The 10,250-nt window shown below is 37.3% G+C and overlaps 1 protein-coding gene across 1 annotated transcript in view; it reads right to left on the reverse strand.

The window, feature by feature from the left end:
- LOC113045100 (protein strawberry notch homolog 2-like) overlaps positions 1-7,013 on the reverse strand; it is a 29,927-nt gene extending 22,914 nt beyond the window's left edge. The window contains 5 exon segments of the mRNA XM_026205271.1: positions 3,571-3,658; positions 4,663-4,742; positions 6,045-6,086; positions 6,088-6,222; positions 6,837-7,013. Coding sequence (XP_026061056.1) covers positions 3,571-3,658; positions 4,663-4,742; positions 6,045-6,086; positions 6,088-6,165 — 288 coding nt within the window. The 5' untranslated portion in view covers positions 6,166-6,222; positions 6,837-7,013.
- Positions 7,014-10,250: the final 3,237 nt, after the last annotated feature.

Consider the following 10,250-nt stretch of genomic DNA (forward strand, 5'->3'; position numbering starts at 1 on the left):
AGTGAGTGAGTGTGATGGAGTGAGTGTGATGGAGTGAGAGTGAAAGAAAGAAGAGAGAAAAAAATATAGAAAGAGAGAGAGAGAGAAAGAGAAAGTAGGAAAATGAAAGAAAAAAATAGAAGAGAAAGAAAAAGAGAGAGAGAGAAAGAGAAAGTAAATGAGAAAAAGAAAGAGAAAAGAAAGAAAGAAGAAAAGAAAGTAGAAAGAAAAAGAGAAAGAGACAAAAAATATAGAAAAGAGAGAGGATAAAGAGAAAGTAGGAAAATGAAGAGAAAAAAATTGAAGAGAAAGAAAAAAAGAAAGAGAAAAAGACAAAGAAATATATAAAGAAGAAAATGTAGAAAGAAAGAGAAAGAAAAAAGAAAGTGAAAGTAAAGTGAAAGAAAAAAATAGATCTCAGATCTCAGATGAAGAACTCAAACTGTATCTTCAGCACCAGACTACAGCGCTGGCATCTGAGTGAGTGAGTGATTGTGATGGAGTGAGTGAGTCAGTGAGTGTGATGGAGTGAGTGAGTGATTGTGATGGAGTGAGTGAGTGAGTGAGTGTGATGGAGTGAGTGAGTGAATGTGATGGAGTGAGGGAGTCGAGTGAGTGTGATGGGAGTGAGTGATGAGTGAGAGTGAGGGGAGTGAGTGAGTGTGATGGAGTGAGTGAGTGTGATGGAGTGAGTGAGTGAGTGTGATGGAGTGAGTGAGTGAGTGAGTGTGATGGAGTGAGTGAGTGAGTGAGTGTGATGGAGTGAGTGAGTGAGTGATGAGTGGGATGGAGTGAGTGAGTGAGTGAGTGAGTGTGATGGAGTGAGTGAGTGAGTGAGTGAGTTGTGATGGAGTGAGTGAGTGAGTGAGTGAGTTGAGTGAGTGAGTGAGTGTGATGGAGTGAGTGAGTGTGATGGAGTGAGTGAGTGTGATGGAGTGAGTGAGTGTGATGGGATGTGAAGTGAGTGTGATGGAGTGAGTTTGAGTGAGTGAGTGAGTGTGATGGAGTGAGTGAGTGAGTGTGATGGAGTGAGTGAGTGAGTGAGTGAGTGTGATGGAGTGAGTGAGTGAGTGAGTGAGTGAGTGTGATGGAGTGAGTGTGATGGAGTGAGGGAGTGAGTGTGATGGAGTGAGTGTGATGGAGTGAGTGAGTGAGTGTGATGGAGTGAGTGAGTGTGATGGAGTGAGTGAGTGAGTGTGATGGAGTGAGTGAGTGAGTGTGATGGAGTGAGTGTGATGGAGTGAGTGAGTGAGTGTGATGGAGTGAGTGAGTGAGTGTGATGGAGTGAGTGAGTGAGTGTGATGGAGTGAGTGAGTCAGTGAGTGTGATGGAGTGAGTGAGTCAGTGAGTGTGATGGAGTGAGGGAGTGTGATGGAGTGAGGGAGTGAGTGAGTGTGATGGAGTGAGTGTGATGGAGTGAGTGTGATGGAGTGAGTGTGATGGAGTGAGTGTGATGGAGTGAGGGAGTGAGTGTGATGGAGTGAGGGAGTGAGTGAGTTGATGGGAGTGAGTGTGATGGAGTGAGGTGAGTGAGTGTGATGGAGTGAGTGAGTGAGTGTGATGGAGTGAGTGTGAGGAGTGAGGGAGTGAGTGTGATGGATGAGGAGTGAGAGTGATGAGTGAGTGAGAGTGATGGGAGTGAGTGAGTGAGTGTGATTGGAGTGAGTGAGGAGTGTGATGGAGTGAGGAGTGAGTTGATGGAGTGAGTTGATGGAGTGAGGGAGTGAGTGTGATGAGTGAGGGAGTGAGTGTGATGGAGTGAGGAGTGAGTATGGTGAGGGGAGTGTAGATGGGATGAGTGTTGGAGTAGTGAGTGTGATGGAGTGAGTGAGTGAGTGTGATGGAGTGAGGTGGATGGAGTGAGGGAGTGATGTGTGATGGAGTGAGGGAGTGAGTGTGATGGAGTGAGTGATGTGAGCGTGATGAGTGAGGTGAGCGTGATGAGTGAGTGAGTGCATGCGAGTGAGTGAGTGCATGCGAGTGAGTGAGTGAGTGTGATGAGTGAGTGAGTGTGATGAGTGAGTGAGTTGGATGGAGTGAGTGAGTGAGTGTGATGAGTGAGTGAGTGAGTGAGTTTGATGAGTGAGTGAGTGAGTGTGATGGAGTGAGTGAGTGAGCGTGATGAGTGAGTAAGTGAGTGCGTGCGAGTGAGTGAATGTGATGAGTGAGTGAGTGAGTGCGTGCGAGTGAAGTGTGATGAGTGAGTGAGTGAGTGAGTGCGTGCGAGTGAGTGTGATGAGTGAGTGAGTGAGTGAGTGAGTGTGATGGAGTGAGTGAGTGAGTGTGATGGAGTGAGTGAATGTGAGTGTGATGGAGTGAGTGAGTGAGTGAGTGTGATGGAGTGAGTGAGTGAGTGTGAAGTGAGTGAGTGTGATGAGTGAGTGTGATGGAGTGAGGGAGTGTGATGGAGTGAGTGAGTGTGATGGAGTGAGTGAGTGAGTGTGATGGAAGTGAGTGAATGTGAGTGTGATGGAGTGAGTGAGTGAGTGAGTGTGATGGAGTGAGTGAGTGAGTGTGAGTGAGGTGAGTGTGATGAGTGATGTGAGTGTGATGGAGTGAGTGAGTGTGATGGAGTGAATGAGTGTGATGGAGTGAGTGAGTGTGATGGAGTGAGTGAGTGTGATGGAGTGAGTGAGTGTGATGGAGTGAGTGAGTGTGATGGAGTGAGTGAGTGTGAGTGAGCGTGATGGAGGGAGTGAGTGCTAGAAACACTTTCATCTGAGAGGAGCATTGGCTTATCTGATGCACTTCAGCACTGCACCTTCCTGTGAGGCTCTGACAAAATACCCTTCCAACGGGTCACACAGACTCAATCCAGCGTGGTTTTGGCTCTCGGGTGTGGTGGTCTTCGGTCAGGAAATGATGCTTGTGTGTTCATATTCACAGACTAATTTTACCACATCTGCTTTAAGAAGTGTTTACAGCTATATGTGGCTTCTGATAGCATTCAAATAGTGAATGTGTGCCTGAACAGCAATATAAGCAGCATATAACTGATATTTCCATTTGCAAACATTTGAGTTCAGTGCTAGTAATGTGGATAAGATCTGCACAAAGATGACTGAACAATCAAAGATAAAGCTGGAAACTTTTAGCTGAATAGTTTCCATGTTCTCATGCACAGAGAGCATAAACTCTTTCCTTCATATAAAATCACTTTCCATGAATCACAGTGATAGGAGAACGGAGAATACACTGCAGTGAATACTTTAAACCATACTATTCCTAATAAGATTGTGAAACTGTGCACAGCATGCAACACTAACCATTTCTAATTAGAGTTATCATAGTTACCTTAAACAAAAAAACAAAGCAAAGTTGCAAAGATTCACATTTAGTTTAAGTTAGTGTGCTTCCTCTGAGGCGCAAGACATTTATCATATATGAAAATTATTATATTTAGTGGCAGTTTAGCAGGAAGTGATGATTTAGCTCTCTTTGACACGTTCAATGGAAACAGGGCATGTTCGTAAATGTTTTATGCAGAAGTTAAATTCGCAACTTTGGATGGAAACTCAGCTAATGGTTCTGGTGAGTTCAACCTCGACCAAAACTACAGCAAAACTGAAAAGAGACGGGATGTGCTCTTACCTGGGAGAAATCTCCGTTCTGCACGAGGTCATGAAAGTCTATGTCAGGCAGGTCCAGAGACACGGAGGACGGGTTTGGCTGGAGCTGCCTGATAAATCAGAGGAGAGCACTCAGGAAAAACCACACCTTCAAATACTGATCAAGTTTAGGGGTGTCACAATACAAGAACTCATACTGAAAAGGTCTGGAACTTCATTTAAACCTCCAAGGTTTATATATGTTATGACATCTTTTTGATTATGTATATAGACGTTTATTTTATAGTTGTCTAATAAAGCAAACAAACCTTCGGTCCGATAATCGCAATAAGCTTTGTTACTTTTGATTAAGAAACTAATTTTCATCTTTTAGCTATTTTATCAGGAAATTCAAACAATAAACGCCGTTTTGTCTTGATTATTATATCTAAGAATTAATAGCAATTGAATTTTATACTTCGTTATTAATTGGAACGTAATATTAAAATAATGTGCAAGTAAAAGGGCTTCCTATATGGTTACAGCACTAGCTGTTATAGATGTTTTTTCCCAAGAAAACTATGTTTATATTGAATTTATTTAAAGACCACTGTTTAATACAAAAAATAATATTTAATGTATCGTTTTCCCCCCCTTCTGTAGTGAAAATGTACCAAATCGTAACTTAAAAACCATTTCAGTTCTACATTATTTCAAATCAGATCACTGATATATGTTGAAGATTAATCAGCTTTGTATTTTTTACCACATAAAGGATAAGTATAATCAACTAACTCATGATAAAGTGCATAGATGTCACATGTTTAATATGTCAGCATGAACCACAATATTATAACTGAATTGCATGCATTAAAGAATACAAAAATTCAACTAAATTTTCTAAAATGCATAATATTGTGAACTATTAATCCCTGTTATTTTGTATCTTGTAACGTTTAATAAAATCATCACAACTGGATCTTCCAGTGACTAAGTCAGGATGTTCATTTTGCATGCAGTCAGCGAGGAATAAACCATTGTCAGTACATTTTTATTGCTGTAAATGATGCACAATTTATTTTATGTATGATGCATGCTTTTCGATTTTGGAAAAGACACTGTGTGCGTGACTCACCTCCCAGATTGCATAGGATAGTGCTGGCTGTAGGGAGTTTGCTGAGGGTACGTCCATGAGCTTGACGGATACAGCTGACTCTGGGGAAACAGGAAACAAACAGCACGTTTGACACAGGAAGAGGCCCTTTGGAAACACTGTTCAGGCAGAGATATTACCCATCAACCCAAATATTTACTGGCAGTGCTAGTGACTCATCTTGAGCCGGTGAGACCCGACACGAACCGTGCATGTACAGAGTGAAGACCAACAGTTAAACCACCATAAACCAGGTGACGTGAGGCTACTGTTTCTAGATAGAGGATTACCATTGGCTACCAAAGCACTCCAGATCCGTCCCATTTTGGACAAGGTTCAAGACCAACTAGAGCTATAATGATGAAGATGACCGTTCAAAACTGCAGATTTAATCAGATTAAGACAATCTGTTATTATCAAGAGTATAACAGAGCAGAATCACACACACACAAAAAAATTTGCTATCAAACCTGAGCCTGACCTGGATTCAGAAATGTTTGGGCGAGTTTTTCATGTCTAGTTTCAAGTTTGCATTGGGTTCCAGTTTGTAATTTAATAATTTTTATTATTTTATTAACCATTAATTTTTTCTATTAAATTATTCAGCAAAACTTAGTATGATGGATTTTTTTTTAGTTGCAATTTTAACTAATTTTGTACTGAGCATTTGTCATTACAGAAACTGTCCAAAAAATTATATTTCACAAGAAATTAAACTCAAACAGCAAAATTAAACAAAATATACAATTATATTTTCATCACAATCTAGCAACCCCCCCCCCAAATTGCATTACGTAAAAAAAAAAAAAAAATCACATTATTTGGTTCATTGGGTTCCATTTTTTTTGTTTAATTGAAAAAAAAAAATACGAATAATAAAAAAATAAGAAAAACTAAAATCTTATTTTTATGAACAATCATTTATTTATTTTTTATGATTTTTTTAAATTATTATGCAAAATTAAAGCTCATGAAAAAAAAAATTCTTACATTTTTTAAGAATTGTACAAAGTTTGCTACTGAGCATTTGTGATTCCTAGTAGGTGGATTACAGAAACTGTTAAAAAAAAGTTATATTTCACAAGAAATTAAACAAAATATACAATGGTATTTTTTATGACAATCAAGCAATTGTTTTTCCAAATATTGCATTACTACAAAAACAAAAAATAAAAATCACACTTTTTCCACACTATTTTTTTTGAAAGTACAATTATTATCAAAGATTACTATAGTTAAATCACATGAAAAAAAAATATATATATAAAAAAAATAAAAATAATATATTTAATTTTATTTTTCCTCCCCATATGACTTTATTCTACTCACTCATTAAGAGGAACATGTTAAGGCTCAGTATGTACCTCCATGGAACTTGTGAGAGGAGGACTGGGTGCGCTGAACCTCCGGGCTCCCCAGCTGAGGGCCCTCGGGGTGCAGATAGTCCTCCGTTTCCATCACAACAGACGCGGCAAGAATGGGCATCAGTCTCCGAGCAGAAACATGGTCACTTGTCAAATCCCGGTCATTCTCCAGCCATCTCTGAGAGAGAGAGAAATCATGGGAAATAACCTCTCTGTTACACGTTTATAATTCAGATGAAGAGTCTTGTTTCCATTAATGCATTGTTATCTTGACAGATGATCTGTCTATAAAAACAGCTCTGCACTTATTGTGGTATTATATATGAAATAAAGTGGTTTTATTTCATCTAACAAACAGAATTAGATAAAGACAGGACTAATGGGATTATTTATAATATATGAAATATATGATACAGGCCTTGTCTATGAGGCAGTTAGATGGAATTTAAACTATAGTGTGTGTCTGTTTTATTCTGAAGCTCTATAAAACACTAATTCAACCTTCAAAAGAAGATAATATCAAACTAAAGCTAACTATAAAACAGACTATGATAAAAAAATAATAATCTGTCTGAGCGTTTGTCAACCTGGAAAACTATTACCCAGACAGCACTGACCCCTCAAAACATCATTCTGATATGATTACCAGCTCATATTGATTATTATATATTAATATCCATAATTTATTAACGAATAAAATCAACTGTTTGGCGTGTTTTTCTGACTGACTCAATGGAGGGCTATTGTTTTGATTTCGTGCTAACATGCTAACCTGAGAGAAAACTCACTCACCGCGCGTTAATTAAACCCGCCTGTCCGAGAAACCCTTCCACGAGCACTAACGACCGCTCAATCGGAGTTCTTCTTGATCGGTAAACGCGATTTGAAGGGGTTAATCCATATTTTTATGCCCCTGTACGGTTGTTCACTTACTTCCTGGTCGACGTCGCCATCTTGATCTGAAAGACGGCGGACGCTTCCGCTGACGTCACCGCGGAGAGAGAACGGAAAGCACGCAGATTTATTTTAAAGATAAGTGCATAAAAAAACATTAACTAATTTGATTTGCTATTTCCCCCGTTTAGAAATAGAGATTTGTAATATATGCATATATTAGATCCTTAAATATTTTTCACAAATATAACTAATAATAGATGGTCCAAACAAAGAGCTATGTGTATATGTGTGTGTGTGTGTGTGTGTGTGTGTGTGTGTGTGTGTGTGTGTGTGTGTGTGTGTGTGTGTGTGTGTGTGTGTGTGTGTGTGTTGTGTGTGTGTGTGTGTGTGTGTGTGTGTGTGTGTGTGTGTGTGTGTGTGTGTGTGTGTGTGTGTGTGTGTGTGTGTGTGTGTGTATTTGTATATATATATATATTTAATTAATTAAATTTTAATTTATATGATTAAATACTAATAATAATACAATTACAATAGGCTTATTATTTAAATAATAATATAATACTTTATATTTGTGGAAAAGTGGACTGTAAAATCATAATAATTAATATTGAACCTTAAACAGCTGTCATGATTATGTTTTAATGAATTTTTTATTCCATTTTTCTTTATTTAACATTTTCTGATGATAGTCATGGCTAATACCAATTTATCATATTGTAACCAAACACTGTAACTGTGGTAAACTGTGACACAACTGTGACATCTGGCGTGATACATGTGTGTAAAGTCAGAAGTGTGTGTGTGTGATCAGCTCATGGAGGTTTATTGACGAGACTTTTTTTTTTTTAACTAATGGGCGGAAATAGTTCAGAGTCCGTGGACTTTGAGAGGTCTGCCCTGCTTTCATGTTGACTCCATCATCATCATCATCATCATCATCATCAGTGCTGAGTGAACGACACGACACACAGACACTCAGATACTGAACTGAATGGCTCTTTCATAGCTATTTATTGTTTTTTTTGTATATATATATATATATATTGCTACTGTATTTTTGCTAGAGTAGAGCTCAGCTGATTTCATATTTGTGGATTCCTGATTTCTCAAATGGATTTTCCTCCAGAGATCAGTGTTTTTATTCTGTCTCTGACAGCACCTTTTATTCTCTACACAATCAACCAAGTGTCCTTCCTACAAGAGTAAGTTTGTCTCTTATGTCATTATTTTACAATACTGTATGTTTAAAGAACATTGCATTGACATAAAGCAATGCAAAATCGGTTTCGTTTTCCAAGATCTTCTGTTTAGAAGTGTGACTCTTTCTTGAGGTTTTACTCACCTGATTTGGCCAAGAGAGGGCAACCATCCTCTTCTTGATTTATTTCATCATTCTGATCATGAGCTGACATTGCTTCATAGATTTCATTAGAGAAGATTTCGTCAGTCAGATTTATCATGTTGTGTAATGATTTCGTAAAATTCAGTACAGTTTCACCCTCATAAATCTTATCATCATAATGAAAAAGGCATAATTTTTTTTGGTATATATTTACAAATCATGCAAATATTTTATATTAAAAAAGTAAATATATTCTATTTATTTAAACATATATAATATATAAAAATATATATTCTTTTTTAATTGTTATGCTGATTTGAATTTTAAAACTGTATTGTTAGATTTTTACTGTTATTCAGTAAAAGTGATTGTATTAAAGTCATAATATTAAATGAAAATGAACTGATGATTATGATAATTAAATTCTTTAAAAAAATGACTTTATTTGTATCATGCAAATGATAACTTTTTTAAGAAATGTGTCTCATTTAGACACTTGGACTACAGCTTTATTCTTAAATAATGCAGAAAAATATCATATTTAATTTTGAAATGATTTACTCATCGTGCAAATATAAAATATTTACATTTATTAAACAGATAATATTAAAGTTGTTATATTTTTAATTCATGCTGATTTTATTTAAAACTAATATTAGTGTAATCTTGATTATATTACAGTCAACATTGGCAATAACGAGACTAACATACAGTCCTAAAAAAGGCTCAATTTTCTTTATGCAGATGGTAACTTACATTTTTCAGCTTGTTTTGGGTGTGAAATATGACCTGGATAATGTTTAATTAAATTAAATGTTATCTTTGATCATGTGAGATAAAAACAAGGCTGTGATAATCTCATTTACACAGCTTTATTCTTCATTAATGCAGAAAAAGATGCAATATTTAAATGGTAAATTATTTATAAAGCATGCAAATATATTTATATATTATATACATATTTATTAAATATTTTAATATATATTATGTTAAATAGTTTATACTGGTTTTTTACTGGAAAATTGCAGAATATTTCATATAGAATACTATATATTTAATTTAATTTAAACTACATTTTACAATAATGAGAAGTCGTCAAACTGATGTTTTAAATGACGTGTGTTCTCGTTCAGTCCTCAGGTTATACTGGCAATAGGGATAACGGTTCTTACAACGATATTTCTCCTGGCAAACCTCAGCGTCAAGAGTCAAAAATCCACCGACCCTCTCTTCTACGGTAAGACCCATACTGACAGATGAAGACGCAATGCAAAAATACCCTAAAATACCCTAAATGAAAGAAAAATCACAAATAGGATCTCAATATCTTAATCTCAACAGCATCTCAAAACATGCTCAGATTTGTCAAGATACCAAAGTCAGCAATTCAGAGCTTTTTGAGATGTTTTCTGGAGCAATGCATTTTGATGTTGGCCGCGTCGCTGTTGAGTCGGTGGATGGCCGTTAAATCATATGTGATCTCAGCTCCTCTAAAGTTTCTCCAGCCTCTTTCTGTCCAGCTGCCAGCACTAATGCATGCTTGAATCTAAAAGAGAGGTCACTTTTCCACTTGGGAACGAGGAACCTCTGGTCTGAGGGCCGCGTGATCGAAATCCACCTTCACCTGGACAACTGTGAGCCATCATTAACTCTCTGTTTGGGAGAGAAATCAATAGCTGGCGAGGAAAAGAAAGTGAAAGCCAGACAGAGACTAAGAGAAGGAGAGGAGAAGAGGCTGTTTGAGTTTGAGAGAGAGAGAGAGAGATGAACGAGAGCAGAGTGAGTGATGTGCTGATGTTTCCTATCTGTGTGTGTTTCAGTGTTTGCTGTGTTTTCCTTCACCTCTGTTATCAGCATCACCAATGCACTGCAGCACACCGGATTTATCAAGGGCTTCATGGACTTTTATATAAGCAAGGTTAGATCTCACAGTCACACACACACACACACACACACACACACACACA

Source organism: Carassius auratus, chromosome 27 (assembly GCF_003368295.1).
Source record: "Carassius auratus strain Wakin chromosome 27, ASM336829v1, whole genome shotgun sequence".
Taxonomy (NCBI): Eukaryota; Metazoa; Chordata; class Actinopteri; order Cypriniformes; family Cyprinidae; genus Carassius; species Carassius auratus.